This window comes from Eulemur rufifrons, chromosome 5, assembly GCF_041146395.1.
Source record: "Eulemur rufifrons isolate Redbay chromosome 5, OSU_ERuf_1, whole genome shotgun sequence".
Taxonomy (NCBI): Eukaryota; Metazoa; Chordata; class Mammalia; order Primates; family Lemuridae; genus Eulemur; species Eulemur rufifrons.
This window is the reverse complement of record NC_090987.1, coordinates 19,200,059-19,216,748: the sequence shown is the minus strand read 5'-3', so window position 1 is coordinate 19,216,748 and position 16,690 is coordinate 19,200,059. Positions and strand designations below refer to the sequence as shown.

General features: G+C 35.1%; 1 protein-coding gene and 1 non-coding gene across 2 annotated transcripts in view; one reads left to right on the top strand and one right to left on the bottom strand.

Moving 5' to 3' along the window:
• The window catches only part of ME2 (malic enzyme 2), a 59,912-nt gene extending 43,622 nt beyond the window's left edge, over positions 1–16,290 (top strand). The window contains exons 13-16 of the mRNA XM_069468370.1: positions 22–124; positions 3,964–4,034; positions 5,161–5,259; positions 10,486–16,290. Coding sequence (XP_069324471.1) covers positions 22–124; positions 3,964–4,034; positions 5,161–5,259; positions 10,486–10,653 — 441 coding nt within the window. The 3' untranslated portion in view covers positions 10,654–16,290. The remainder of the gene's footprint in view (positions 1–21; positions 125–3,963; positions 4,035–5,160; positions 5,260–10,485) is intronic.
• LOC138383546 (small nucleolar RNA SNORD55/SNORD39) lies at positions 8,925–9,001 on the bottom strand. The gene has a single exon (XR_011233612.1). It is a non-coding gene; the product is annotated as a small nucleolar RNA SNORD55/SNORD39 (small nucleolar RNA).
• Positions 16,291–16,690: the final 400 nt, after the last annotated feature.

Genomic DNA, 16,690 nt, shown 5'->3' with positions numbered 1-16,690 from the left:
GTTATTTCATTTTATTAACAGGGACGGTGTTTGTTTGCCAGTGGCAGTCCATTTGAGCCAGTAAAACTCAACGATGGGCGAGTCTTTGTACCAGGTCAAGGAAACAATGCATATATATTTCCAGGTAATGTATTATTTATATTGTAATAGTTAATTAAATAAAAATACTTCCTGGAATTCTTTGGAATTTAAGATTGAAAAACTGAGCAATAGTACTTACAGGATTTTGATATGAATGTGCAGAGAAAGTCAAGAAGTTCAGCAAATCCAGCTTACTTTATTTTCTCTGAAAATTTATTCATATTGTTAATTAACCTTGTTTTCCTTATAGAAATGATATAGTACATGGTTCATGCAAAGGAACAGAATGGTATAAAATTATTTAACCCTCTGTATTTCCCCTTGGTACCTCTTTATCACAGTTTTCAGATATAACCACTGTCAGTGGTGGTCTTTGAGTTTTTCTGGTGGTTACCATCATAGCTGATACGCTTATCTCCCTTTATTAATTCTTCCAACTCAACTGTATGTATGAATGTCCCACTATGAAATATAAGTAATAGTGCACAGTATCTTCTAATACCTTGCTTCCTCTCTTTACTACTCAGTTACTCTTACTACTTTTAGTTTTACTAAGTAGTTACCTTTATCTTTATATAGCATACTTAAAGAACTTTTTGTTAGGAACTTAAAAGTTTTTATTAGCTTGTCACAGTGAAAAATGAAAAAAAATCTGATGTTTAGCTTTCTTATTTCTTACTCCATCTCAATTTTGGTCATTAATATTTCTACATTTTAGAGAGGTTTTTGACATTCACATTGTGTTCTTTTGTCTTCTGTGCTTTGTCTACAGATTGATTCTGAATATTCAATACCATCATTATGTAAATGTTATTCATGATCTAAAAAGGAGTGATTTGATAAATAGAATATGCAGTTTTATATCACTAAATTTTTGACACTCAAAACCTTTCAAGTAATCAAGTATAACGAATGAATCCTCCTTTAATTTCTTGCCACTGTTCTTCATTTCTTCTTACTCTGCAGCAAACTGTTGCTTGTATCCCGTGTTATTCTCTCTCCTACCTGTATGTGCTATTCTATTCTTTCTCTGACTCATGTTTCTAGAATACATCTTTGAGAAGTTTTTTTTTCTAAAATGCGGAATGAAAACTTCCTGAGTTTTTACATATCTGAAAATGTCTTTATTTTGTCCTCTCACTTGACAGTTTGGCAAGGTAGAGATTTGTAGAGTGAAAGTCATTTTCCTCAGAACTTTGAAAACATTCTTCCATTCACACCTAGTGGCCAGAGTTGCTGATGAGAAATCTGATGTCAGAGAGATGCTCATTCCTTTATGCATTAACTAGCTTTTTCTCTCTCAAAATCTTTAAAATTTTCTCTTTAGATTTCTAAAGGTTACTGGGATTTTTGTTTCAAGTCTTTTTTTTCTTTTTATTATGGACAATAATATGTATTTCAAACATATACAGAACTAGAGAAAATAATTGAATTCAGTCCTATGTTTCAGTCTCCCACTTTTCAGCAATTATCACCATGTAGCCAGTCTTATTTAATTTATAGTCCCTCCCACCTACGCCACCTTCACTGAGTTATTTTAAGGCAAATGAGAGACATTATATAATTTCGTTCACAACTACTTCAGTATGTATCTCTAAAAAATTAAAAAGTATTCTTATTTCTAACCCAAGTGCCCATCAATACATGAGTGGATGAATAAAGTGTGGTGTATGTGTACCACGGAGTACTACTCAGCTGCAAAAAACAATGGTGATCTAGCACCTCTTGTATTATCCTGGATAGAGCTGGAGCCCATTCTACTAAATGAAGTATCACAAGAATGGAAAAACAAGCACCACATATACTCACCATCAAATTGATATTAATTGATTAACACTGATGTGCACATATGGTAGTAACATTCACTGGGTGTCAGGCAGGTAGAGTGGAGAGGAGGGGATGAGTATATTCACAGCTAATGGGTGTGGTGTGCACCATCTGGGGGATGGACATGCTCGAAGCTCTGATTCAGATGGGGCAAAGGCATTATATGTAACCTAAACATTTGTACCCCTGTAATATGCTGAAATTTAAAAAAAAGTATTCTTTATTTTCAAAAATATAACCACAATACTGGTAGCATACCAAAGGAAATTAAGTTAAATGCTTAATATCATTTGTCATCAATTCAGTCGGTTCAACAACTTATTTTTTTATTCCCAGTACCTTTTTCTTGTTCTAGAACTGCTTTTTTAAATAGCTGCTTTTTAAAAGGGACGGCAGTATTCTTTCAACTATCTCTGGAGAATTATTAGAATTCTTTTAAATATTTCTTTCTTTGTGCTGTTTTTTTCCATGCATTTCTGGTGATCCCCAATTGTCCATTTATTCTAAGGAAAGACTTTGTTGAGTAAAATAGGGATTTGGTATGAATTTCCTTTGCACTTGTGTCTTTTTTCTTCTTGTGGGCCTTTCCCTGAAGAGCTGGCAGCAGGCTCCAATTAAGATATGACAAGTAGACCGATAGCTTACATAGGCTGGCATCAGGCAAGCATGTGATAACTGTTGTCAAAGTAAAGAAAGTATTATTTAGACCTGCAAAGTATCCTAGTGCTTTTGTATATTAGCTTTCCTCCTTTTTCCCTAATGAAGTTGTGGTTGTTTCTTGAGGCCTAGCATCTATAATACAAACAGTCCCATCATTGATAAATCTCTTTCTAGAACTTGATAATGTTCAAAATCAATCTGTTCTATTCAGTAATATTTTTATGGCATAAAGGCATGAGGGCATGAAAAGGAATACTTTTCTGCTGATTTTAACAAAGCCATTTTTTATATCATGTATTTTTATATAATAAGGAATTTGGAAGTTGATTACTTTTATACAATACTTTAAAGTCCTAACTTTATTAATAACAGTTATGAGCACTATAAATATAGACATAAAAACGACCTGGTAGTAGAGGTAAAAATGAGTGTTGGCTGGGCGTGGTGGCTCATGCCTATAATCTTAGCACTTTGGGAGGCTGAAGTGGGAGGATAGCTTGAGCCCAGGATTTAGGAAATGAACTCAACTCAGAAGCAAAGAGAGGCCCCATGCTGATAAAGGGATTTTCCAGGATGACAGCTCCACACCTGGAAGGGAGAACAACCAGATCAGAGCTTCAGGAGAGATTTGTTCTAGAGGATGAAATTAGAGGCTACGTAAAGTAGCTAAAGTAGAAGAAGATTTAAGGAGTTGAATGAGAGTTTCAGGGTAAAATGATGTTAAATCATGAAAAATCAAAGAAAAGGAAAAAGAATAATAATCAGGGAAAACAAAGTTATGCAGAAGAGTAAAAGTAAGTCATGCTATAATGTTAATGCATGACTTGGCTGTGAGTAACATTTATGAAGTCATAATATAAACATTGAATATTGATTGAACCAAAATTATGCTCTAAACTATATTGGGAAGAAAGGAGAAGGCTGGAAATACAAAAGAGAGCTAAATACTTATTTCCCACAGGAAGGAGTCTCAGTGATCTCTAAAACTCAGAAATCACAAAAAATATAAGCAAGTTACCTAAGAGTGAGAGTGATAAATATTAAGATAATCAGCTAAAAGAATTGAAAGTAGTTGCCTCTGTAGAGCAAGAAGTGGAGGGTTAGAGGTGGGCTGGGAACTAAGAGTCGATAAGTTGTATGTCTTTGTCATTTTTATAAATGTGAAAACTAAATTGAGAAAAGCCATTTGATATTTCTAAAACTATTTACCAAATAAGAATTATAACAAAGATCATTTTATTTGATTTTCTGTTTTCTCTTGGCTGCTTTCTGCTTTGGGAGAAGCTGTTTGGGATGTGGGAGGGGTTGCCATTTATTTGCTTGCATTAGGAATTTGGCTCCTTTCATAATTTGAAAAGTGACCTTACTAAATAAACTACTTAAAATGTTTTCTAGGTGTGGCTTTAGCTGTTATTCTCTGTATGACCCGGCACATTAGTGACAGTGTTTTCCTAGAAGCTGCAAAGGTAAATGTTTTGAATGTTGTTTATGTTATAAAGGATGAATTTTATTTTATTTTAATTTTTTTTTTTTTTTTTTTGTTGAGACAGAGTCTCACTTTGTTGCCCAGGCTAGAGTGAGTGCCGTGGCGTCAGCTTAGCTCACAGCAACCTCAGACTCCTCGGCTTAAGCGATCCTACTGCCTCAGCCTCCCGAGTAGCTGGGACTACAGGCATGCGCCACCATGCCCGGCTAATTTTTTCTATATAGATTTTTAGTTGTCCATATAATGTCTTTCTATTTTTAGTAGAGACGGGGTCTCGCTCAGGGAACTCCTGACCTTGAGCGATCCACCCGCCTCGGCCTCCCAGAGTGCTAGGATTACAGGCGTGAGCCACCGCGCCCGGCCAAGGATGAATTTTAAAGATGAATGGATCTTAAAAGCAGAGAGAAAGCCAGGTGTGGTAGTTGTGTACCTGAAGTCTCAGCTACTTGGGAGGCTGAGGCAGGAGAATCTCTTGAGTTCAGCCTGGGCCACATAGTGAGTTGCTGTCTCTTTACAAAAAAGAGAGAGAGAGAGAGTGTTAAATCTACCTTATTAAAGAAAAGGAAGTTATCCATAATTACTTTATGATTTACCTATCTACTTTTGCATAAATTAATTTTTCAATCACGATCATAATCAATATATGTAAACTATGAATCCTTTCATACTAAAACACTTAGATTGTACTTACATTATATATATATATGAACATATTATGACAGCATAGATAAAATATAACTCTTTGTGTATTTTTAATGGACAAGTACTGGTATTATTTGGAGAGCTGGCCAGTTTTAGTTCACAATATGAGATCTGAAGAACTCACATTAATGTAAATATTAATGTCTATTTTAATAGTAGCTGTTGTAATTATGCCAAGCCCTGTATGTATAAAGTAGAATATATCAATAACTCTTTAAATCTGGTTATTTCTTTATTGTTTACTGGTGAACAGTTTTAATTTCTGCTGTGGTTTAAGTATATTCCTCTGAGAAAGGAGAATTATATTACCTGTATCATTCTGTTTCCCAGTGCTTTTTCCATTTTACTAGGTCCTTATTCTGTTATTTAAACAAACAAAAGCAAAATGCTGTTTTTCTCTTCAGGCACTGACAAGCCAATTGACGGAGAAGGAGCTAGCTCAAGGGAGACTTTACCCACCACTTGCTAATATTCAGGAAGTGTCTACTAACATTGCTATTAAAGTAAGTAATCCATACCTCTTCACATAAGTTTTAATGACATTTTTTTATACTAGGAACACAAGTTCACTAGATACATTTGAAACATTTAGAAGGATTCAAAGAAGAAATTTTAGGTCACCCATATTCTTACTACCAGAATATAACACACATTATTATTTTGGGTTTGTTGCCTTCTAGTCTTATTTTTTTATATTAATAAATATATAGGTAGATACACATGCATGTAGTCACTTGTGCCTGTTTTTATAATTGGCTTCTCACTGCACTTTTTCCATTTAATATACTGTAAGCCTTTTCTATGTAAGTCAAGAATTATTGTCATATGTGATCATTAATGTTGTGTGGTGTTCTCTTTGTTACTATATCATAGTTTCATCATTTCTCTGTTTTGGGGCATTTAAATTTTTAGTTTCTTACTGTCAGAAATAATGCTGTAGTAAACATCCTCATAGATAAGTCTCCATGTGCATTTGTGATGGTTTTTCTTTAAGATAAATTCTAACCATAAGAACAAGGTTTTAAGATGCTTAAGGCATCTGATACGTATTGCCAAGTATCTCCTGAGAAAAAAAGTACTGATTTACATGCAGCAATTAGATATGAGTGTATCTTTTCCCACACTTTTGCCAGTACATAGAATTATTTTTTAATCTTGCATATTTAATAGGTGAAAATTTCATCTCATTTTTCTTTAAAGCACTTATTTTACTAGTGAGATTGAAGAATTGTTTTGTGTTTATTCAGCAATTGTATTTCTTCTGTGGACTCCTGTTTCATGAGCTTTGCTCATTTTTATATTGAGATATTTATGTCCCTCCACTTTCTAGGATTGATTTGTAAGGGCTCTTTATATATTAAGTATAGTGATCCTCCTGTTGATATGTTGCAGATATTTTCCCATTTGTCATTTGTTTTAACTTTACGAAATTGTTTGACATGCCATTTTTTTTTAAAAAGTTTTTTACAGAATTATCTGTTTTCTTTATGTTGTGGATTCTTTCCTCAGCTTTTATGACTATTATTGCCTTCTCTCACCCCAAAATCATAAATATCTACTTGGATTTTCTAATAATATAAAACTTTTTAATCCTTCTGAGATTTAAGGTATGATGTGAGACAGGGAACATTTTTAACCAATTGCCCCAGCAACATTTATTGACTAATGATCTGTTGTTTCCAGTTGATTGGGAATTGAATATTTTCCTGGCATGTCTGTTCCCCACCATTTTTGTTTACTGTTTGGCACTGTTTTAATTATCATAGTGTGTATAATATATATTAACATTCGGTACTGGCTAGCCACAATGACTCAATGCCTGTAATCCTAGTACTCTGGGAGGCAAAGGTGGGGGAGGATCCTTTGAACTCAGGAGTTTGAGACCAGCCTGAGCAAGAGTGAGACCCCCTCTCTACCAGAAATAGAAAATATTAGCTGGGTGTGGTGGTGTGCACCTGTAGTCCCAGCTACCCAGGAGGCTGAGGCAGGAGAATCACTTGAGCCCAGGAGTTTGAGGTTGCAGTGAGCTATCATGATACCACTGCACTCTACCCTGGGGCAGAGGGAGACTCTGTCTCAAAAAAAAAAAAAAAAAAAAAAAAAGTGGTACTTTATATTTCCAATCATTATGCTTTTTCAGTATTTTCTTGCCTGTTCTGAACTGTATATTCTTTGGGAAATTTTTTGTATGAGTTTTTTAAATTCAGAATTCAAAAAAAATCCTGCAACTTTGTATGACATTGTTACATTTATAAATTAGGTTGGTGAAATTAAGTCTTTCAATATTGAGTCTTCCTCAATATTTCTCTCCACTTAAGGTCTTTTTAAAAAGTCTTTCAGTATAATTTTGTTGTTTTCTTCATCTGAATGTGACATTTTTACTTCTTTTCCTAAATATTTTAAAATTTTATTAATCTATGAAAGGTTTTTTCCCATATATTTTTCTCACTGATCATTTCTAATATCTAGGAAAGGTATTAATTTTATGAGTTTACTCGATAACCAGTTTCTTTATGAACAGTCTTAATTCTTTTCAGAGTTTCTCAATTCTTTTGGAATTGAGTCATCCGCAAATAATTGTTTTCTTTTTAAAATATATATAGCTCTTTTTTCTCTATCTTACTATAAATTAGCTGGAACTGCAGAACAGTTTTAAGTAATTAGGTTGATAAGGGCAGCATCCTTTTTTTTTTCTTTAAATATAGAGCTAAGGTCTCATTATGTTGCCCAGGCTGGTCTTGAACTCCTGGGCTCAAGCAATCTTCCTGCTTTAGTCTTCCAAGGAGCTGGAACTACAGGTGTGTGCCACCAGGCCCAGCTAACAACCTTGTATTTTAATATTAAATGGGATGCTAGCTTTTGATTAAAATAAGCATTTTCTACCTTTTTTAAAGAAGCAGGCTTCTATTCCTAGTTTACTAAGATTTTCTTAAACATCAGGATTAGATGTGGAATTTATCAACCATATATTATTCAATGTGTATACAGATGATCATAAGATTTTACTCTTTTGACTATGTTATTGTTGCATTGTTTTGATGCTCATAACCTAACCAAAGATTGGAAATTAGGAAAGGATGATGTGTTTAAGGAACAGACACCAGTCCAGTTGAGCTGGAGTCTTAGGTATAGGTAGGAAAATGGCATAAGAGAAATTTGAAAGTTATATTATAAGCCAGCTTGTAGAAATATACAAATGACAGGCTAAGGAGTCTGATTACCTTACTACTGCAGGACAATTGAAGATTTTAGACATTAAAACTAGGATGATTGAGTTCAACTTTAGAATTTATAGAATGACGTTACAGGTGGGGCAGATTTTGGGAAATATGTTGGTCAGTTAAGAGATCCCTGATATTTCCAAATAAAAGGCCAGTACATGAGGTCATTATTAATAGTATAGGAGCACAGCCCCAGGTTCATGTCTCCTCCCCCTTTGCTGCTTCTGCAGGGGTTGTAAGGCTTTCCTTTATTAGAAACAAAGGAGAAAAGGGCCACAATAGGCAGGTTTTGTGCCTGTCCTCACCCCAACCCTCAGCCCCTGATCTCCTCCTCTCAGCCATGTGGGCAGAGCTGTGTGTAGCTTCTCTTCTAGCTGCCAGTCCCCTCCTGCTTGCCTACTCTGATCTCATGCCTCACCCCTAATCTTTTTCTGTGGGTACCACTAGAGGCCTGCGGGAAAGAGATTGCCGGTGAATGCAAACTCCCCCCTCTGCGTCTGAGGCTTGCGGCTATAGCAGACTAAATAAAACACTAGCTCACGTTGACCTTTGGCAGTTCCTTAAAATTTTAGCTGACTTCTGACCTGCATGTGTGGTGGCCAGTGCCTCATTCTCCCTCCCATGCTCTGCCACAGGTAAGAGTTTGTATGTCTGGTCTGCCTTGTTCTCTCGTCCATTTATTTATTTACATATTTATATATTGATTTATTGATTGAGATGAGGTCTCATGCTATTGCCCAGGCCAGAGTGAAATGCCACAATCATAGCTCACTGAAGCCTCGAACTCCTGGTCTCAAGTGATCTTCCCACCTTGGCCTCCCAAAGTTCTGGGATTACAGGCATGAGCCACCATACCTGGCTATTTATTTAATATATTTACTTTTAATACTGCTCACCAGCTCCACAACCTTCCCCCTGCCCCAACCCCCCAGCTCATGCTAGCAGGCCACACACTCAGCTCTCCAAGGGTGGCTTCCCTGCTGCACACTTGGGAGTCTACAGCATGGTACACATCTCCTTTAAGACTCGTCTTATGTTTGTTTTTATATACAATGTCCTGGGGGTTTTAGCTGTATTTAGTGGAAGGAATAGAGAAAAGTGTGTTTATCTTCCTGGAAGCAGAAATCTCTGCCTATCTTTTCATATCATTTCTGTTTTTCCCGTTTAATAACAAAAACTGAGAAAAAGTTTGCTCAACAAACTACTAATGACATGTGTGGTGTTTATTTGGCACTTGGGTTTTTAAATCTTCTCAGATCTTCATTGCTCTTGCTTGCCACTGAGGACTATTCCTTGCCTACTTTGTTTTCGAGTTAATGATATTAAAATATTGGTCAAATATGTTTTTTATAATAGAATAGAAAACAATTGAACACATTTTCGATCACAAATTACACTGAGGTTGAGCTCTTGGAACCATGGATTATTTTTTAACCACCATTTTATTCTTAAATTTTTCTTTTAGAAAGCTTCTGAGACAAAATGTTAATAGTGGTCACCACTTGGAATGGGAATTAGAGGAGGAGGAGAGAGACATGACTATTTGAATTTTCTCTACCATGTGTGGCTACATTTCTTTTTAAGTTAAAACCATAACTTGAGAACGTAATTGTATGACAGGCACTGTACTACCCTGTAAGGAAGCTTTTCACATTCCTCATTTTACATCAAAACTGAGGTTTAAAGGGCTTATCCTCATTACCAATTGTGGTATGTGGCTTGCTTGCCAAGATTAGATATCCACTCAAGCCACCATAGCAGGGGAGGAATCTAGCTTAACTGTTTAGGGTCTGGTATCTGGAATCAGAATGCTTTGAGTTTGAAACACAGCCCTGACCTAACTACCTTGGACAAATACTTTAAGTCCTCATACTTTGGCATCCTCATATGTAAAATGAGAATAATAGCATTTGTAAGGTTCTTCAGGACTAAATGAGATCTGTGTAAGACACTTAGAACATGCCTGACACTCAGCGATGGTGGTGGCGAGTTTTACCATGTATAGATTCTAGCCCTAACTTTACTTGAATTTATAGTTCTAGTGTCCAACACCTGATTTACAATAATTTCTATATCTCTTAATCCAAATTCTAGAACAAAGTCAGCTGGCCCACCTTGGGTTAGGTTTTCACCCTGGTCAAGTCAGCTATGGCTGCTGGGAAGCAGAGTCTCCTGCACACCATGGCCCCCTAAGCCCACCCTTTTAGGAGGGCTGGGGGCAATGGCCTGGGCTGGGCAGACTACCTGAGTATGTGCACTAGATTGACACATAATAGAATTTAAATTTGTTTGATTTTATCTTTTAAACTTTTCATAGTTTCCAAATATTTTGAAATGAATCAAAGTAATATTACTTTTTATTTTGAAAAAGGGAAAATGTCGTTCTTCTAAAGTCATTTCTCTGTGTTATAATGGTACCTTGTCTCTCTAATAGGTTAATACTCAGTAATCTTATTTATTTTTATATTTATATATTTTCTCGGTAAATACAGTAATCTTATTTTTCAGGTTACAGAATACCTGTATGCTAATAAAATGGCTTTCCGATACCCAGAACCTGAAGACAAGGCCAAATATGTTAAAGAAAGACTATGGCGAAGTGAATATGATTCCCTGCTGCCAGATGTGTATGAATGGCCAGAATCTGCATCAAACCCTCCCCCGATAACGGAATAGAAGCACTCCCACTGTGAAGTTTTATCCATGCTTCAGGGAACCCGTTTTTTTCAGACAAAAAGAGATAATGTCCTGAGATTTGTGGTGTTTTCTGTGTTTTATTCTCCCCTACCACTTTGCTTGACTTACTTTTCCCCATGAAGCTACACATCTTTTGGGGACAGATGTGTTGTTAATGCCCACCAGTACCCTTCAATCAAATAACCATGATGCTTTAATGCTAATTTATAACCTATACCACATCTAAGAGATGTTAAAAATGTATTGGTGAGTGTCTTTACTTAATAGTACTCTTATTCACACTTGCCAAAGTATTTGCTTTTTATTGTTATAGGTAATAATCTTTTCTCACCTAGTTCTTTTAAGGCTACTAAAATAGAAATTTACTTTTATGGATGTGAGTACAGAATTCTGAGAGGAAGCCAAATTTTAACCAAATTCCAAGGAAAAATTGTCATCTAAAAATGTTCTTTTATATCTGTTTTATCTTACCTTCATGTTCTAAAATTCCCTTATAGTAGACAGATCTAGGAAAATATGAAAATTTTACCCTATTATTTTCTGGAACTAAATCAAGGCTTAACAATAACATTATGAGAGAGTAGTGGGAACTACTGCTGCCTTTAGACAAATGAAACAGTCATTGTTTTCAACAGTATATAAAAATCATAATGTAACTTTTTTATTTGATAAAAGTAATATCTTAAATTTAATTGCACCAGTTATGCTTATTGCCCAACTAGAAATTTAGGTTTGCTTATGATGAAAAACACATAATTTCATTATTTTTAGATGATTCTAGGAGGGAGTAGGATACTTAAACATATGTATGACTAATGTCATGTGACTTTTTAAGAATAAATTAGTCATGCTTCATATTTAAATGAGTTGTATTTAACTGGAGAGGTTATACACTTATTCCAACAGTGATGCTCTTCTTTTTTCTTTCTTTTTTTTGCGACAGGGTCTCACTCTGTCACCTTGGCTAGAATGCAGTGGCCTCATCATATTAATAGCTCACTGCAACCTCAAACTCCTGGGCTCAAGCAGTGTTCCTGCGTCAGCCTTCCAAGTAGGAGTAGCTGGGAGTACAGGTGTGCACCACCGCACCCCAGCTAATTTTTCTGGTTTTTTTTGTAGAGACGGGGTCTCGCTCTTTGCCCAGGCTGGTCTCGAATTCCTGACCTCAAGCAGTCCTCCTGCTCAGGCCTCCCAAAGTGCTAGGATTACAGGTGTGAGCCACTGTGCCCAGCCTAGTGTTGCTTTTTATTACTTGAAATAATTTTGTAATGTTCCTATGATACATCTCTCTGAATATCATTAGTAGGGACAACTCTTTTTCTCCATTGAAGGTGAATTTAATTTTTTTAAAACTACCAAAATTAAGAGTTAAGTGGGATGAATAAGGTAGGTGTTCAGACCAAGAAATGCCATTTTTAATCCCAGTAAAATGGGTAATAATTGGTTAATGAGAACAGTTTTCTTGTGTAGCTTACATACTGGGGAGCTGAAAGGAAAATCCAGAAGCATTTTGAGAAATACTGGTACGTATCTGCCTACCATGGTTGCTTTGAGGGCAAAACTTTTAAGTGCTCATTCTAGGATAGTAAAAACAGCAAAGATATATTCATAGGTACATATTTCTCTGTAGAAAAAAAGGGTCTTCAATTTTTTGTTCATTTTTTATTCTGCCTATAAAGATTTATTCATAAATTTGAATGTAATTTAATATTTTAAGCATGGTTGAAGTGGCATTGCTGCTTGGAGTATGGGAAATGTAGTTGGTTAATCATTTAACAGATGAGTAAAGTCAGAAATCTTTTTCATAAAATAAGGAATCAGGTCACAATTGGTTTCTCTTAATTAAAGATGAAAGCCTTATGTTTTTCATGTTACCTTTGTCAAAACAAAATCACCCCTAAAAGTATTTTCTGTGAAATCTTGATTTCAGTTTAACATTAGAAGAAGAATTACAATCCTGTTTTTTGCTTAGTGCTTATTGTAGGCAGGAACATATGCTGAATTTTACTAAGATGTTTGCTTATTATGTATATCTGGTACAATCCTAATGGAAATTATTAACGGAAATTATTAAATATTGTAAAGAAAAAATAGGCTAAATGTCATATAGCCTATTAAATAAGACAAATTTTAGATTTTTTTTAAAGCTAGCTGTTCTCATTGTTATTTGCCAACCAGTATTTTAACAAGTATCAATTATTAGTTGTAAATTAAAATTGTTTCATTTAAGCTCAGGCTACAGGTAGGAACTGTTAGCATTGAGGAGTGGGGGAGAGAGGCCAGAATGGCATCAAATTGGAAAAGAAACTAAAACATTTGGGCCTTCTATAGAACTGTTACCTAGCAAGAAGATAATTATTTTGAAAAACAGCAATAGAGAATCTTTCATTCTTTTAAATAGAGAAGAAACTCTGTAGAGTGTCAGTAATTATTTAGTAGGAAAAGAGAATACATGTTTTTTTAATCTGCCACCACCACCTGTAGTATGAAACAAATTGGATAACTAGGGAGGGTAAGGCTTATTGACAATAATGGGGAAAGTTTTAGTTCAAGATTTTGGTTAAAATGTTTTTAAAGGATTTATTCTTAACCAGGAGGTTGCCTCAGAATCACTGTGAAGCTTCTTTAAAATGCAAATGCCTCTGCTCCCCCCCTTTCCAGGCCTCCCCTGGACCACTGGGGCAGAGCCCTGGCAGGTGTCTTCTCAGCAGGTTCCCAGGTGATTCTGACTCGCTTCCCCTGCCCTCACAATCACTGTCTTAGAGCAGACGTCAGAATCATCTGGAGAGCTAACCGGTTCAGATGCTGATGCAGGGGGTCTGCGGTGGGGCCTGAGATTGTGCATTTCTGACACGCTCCCAGGTGGTGCCTGTGCTGCAGGCACGGAGAACACAGCGGCATCGCTCCCGAGTGCTGCGTGTGCTGTGCAGTGTAGGTTTAATGCTTACATACCATACGCTTCAATTTATATGAAAAAGATCAACTGAAATTATGTTCTTACACAAAATAATTTTCATCTAGTGTTACGTTTAGTTTTTACAGAATGTTTATAAGAACAAAAATGTTTTTAAACAAATTTTTCTGCTAATACATAAAAGCTAGAAAACGGTTTAATTCTAAATTATAGATTTGTAACACAGTAAAACCTAGCAACCAGTTTTCATTTGTAAAAGATTATCAAGTAGACATTTATTACTAGTTCTCATATGACATGACTTACCTTATTCTTTGTCTTTTTTCTTTCTCTAAATTATCAGCCTCTAAGGAAATAAGATTTTACATACTTGCAAAAGAGTTGCTAATTATTTAAGACCAAAACATAATTATTAAGGAGTGTGGAGCATTATTTGCTGCTCTCAGATAACAGAAAACCCAAAAGGGATGGTGGAAGAGTGGAAAACGCCTTGTCTTGGAAAAAATACCTCATCCAAATGCTCCTGTGGCTTTTTTCTCAAGCCCATTCAGTATCCCTCAAGGATAACTTTTTCATACTCTTAAATAGCTCTAGGGTTCTGTTGGATTCACCGAAATGGAAGCTGTGTTGAGCACATGTAATACTTGAGAACATTAATGTAAATCTCAAAGCTCTTAACTGGGGTTCCGTTTAAAGGCAAGTCCCAAAGACTGAAATAGCATCAGTATCTTTTTTCTAAAACCACTATAAAGAATGTTTAATTAAAAAAATTTTTTAAACCATTATAAAGAATATTTGATGATAATGTATTTCCACCTAAGACAAGACCACATATGTTCAGGTGCAGGCACATATTTCTATCTACTTTATTCTCAACTGATTTGTGATTTGCACTTTGTGCATCTAAATGTTGAAATGAAAACCTCCATAGATGAGCTAAAGTAACACACTTCATATTTAAAATATTTTAGACAATTTGACCACAGAAAGCTTTCTCCTCATCTGAGATCAGAATAAGATTTTTTTTTTTTTTTTTTTTTTTAATGTAAGCAGAGAAAAAACTGAATGCTTTGATTCAAACTTCAGTAAATTCAGTTGGGCCTAATTAGGGCACAGCTCTATTGCATAATTCCCTTAATCTGTGCCAGGAGTTTCTTAGATAAACTAGTGATTAGATTTTAAAACATTATTTTCCTTTCTTGGATAAGGAAAATTGTGCCTCTCAAAGAGAAAAGTAAATATGGAAATGTGTTCATAGTTAAGTTGCATAAAATAGACACGTTAAGTCTGTAAACAGCATTTTGCCAACAAACTCTCTTCCTGTGGCTATTTAATCTTGTTTTTTCCAAATAAAAATTTGCTTGCCACTTTGCTATTTGGGAAGTTATTCCTACATTCAGCACACTTTAAGTTTTAAGACAGAGAAATTTGTGGGTATTGAGTTTTCAGGATTTTCTTTCATGTTCTAGAAAAATTATTTTCCCTTTCCTAATTTTAAGTGTATATTCTAGCAAATCACTGATTCCTATACAGTCAGTGAATTATCACCAACACATTTGGCATATACAGTTGGTAAATAATGATAAACTAAATTTTATTACTAGTACCTACTCTGTTCCAGATGTTCTAAGCATCTTACATATTTAATTCTCATCACCCTCCGTTTCTGTGCCTGTTTTATAGACAAGGACAGAAGCACAGAGAGGCTAAACCACTTACCAGGTCTCCTGGCAAATGGCAGAGCCTGGACTCTTAGCTCAAACCCCTTCTCAGAAGAAAGGAAGGCTTCTGTGTAGGCAAATATATCTGAATCTTAAACACTTTAAAGAATTGTTATTTCAGATGAAAATTCTTCACCTATTCTTACTAGTCTTAGGTCCTTTTTAGTACATTTTACCAGTTCATTTTATTTTTATTTTGTTCCCATTTATAATTCAAATGTAATATAAATCTCTTTTATTCCTTAGTCTTCATTTTAAGTATTGGATGTCAACATTACAGATTTTGTTTTGAATTTGATAAATTACACCAAAGATTCTCAGTAGCCAGTTCACTAACATCTTTTGATTTAGTAATCTTCACAGAACCACAACTGCTATCACTTCCGTGCAAAACAGTTTCAATAGCACTTATATAATATTCACTTTGTGAATCCACCCATGTCAATGTGCATTTGAATTATGAGGTATATTTTAAATATCATATGCATATGTAACTTCTTCCATTAAAAGGTGAGAACAGCTAGAGAATAGTAATATAAAATGTATGTGTGGAATAAGAAATGAGACCTATTTTAGCTAAATATTTGACAAAATTTCTGCCCAATGTTTTATATTTTGCCTAATGACCTTTAAAATTAACTAAAATTAAAACTGTATTTTTGCAGTTGATGCTTTTTGTGTTCCCTTGATCACATCCCAAGCATTAATGATTGACTTCAAGGAAGCTATACATTGCAAGTCGTTGCTGATCCTTGCTCATCGTTGTTTTTTAGCTGAAATGATGGAATGAATAGTCTTGTGGTAATTGCTTATAGGAAAACTAGGTTAAGGGGAATGCCTGTGTAAAGCATATTATACTTTATGATACCAGATTGACTTCTTACAGATGGTTCCCAGAATCGGTCTAAAAACTTCATAATTATGTGAATTATTTTTTCTCTTTTGTGATACGTTAATTGTAATGAAATGTGTGTTCTTATATTTTCCTAATAAAGTTTTCCTATGCATAAAAAATGCTTTATGACCTTGTTTTTAAAGGCTGCTGTGTATAGGACACTTTGAAAACTTGTTATTATCATAAACCTTAAAACACATGCACACACACACACACACTCCAGAATACTTGATCCCTTGGGAATGTATTGTTAGACTTAAAGTCACACGTGGAGTACTAGTTGTGCTCACCTTTTCATTTCCTTTTGTAATGCTTCCTACTCCATTTCTCTCATTTAATCACAACAGTAAAGGAATTATTTCTCACCTCTTCTCCTCCCCCACCCAATCCCCCCCCCATACACAAACATCAAGACCCTAACATTAAAATACAACTCAGGAAAGACTTGATTCTGTGATCAAGGGGGTAAATGATACGATAGCTAAT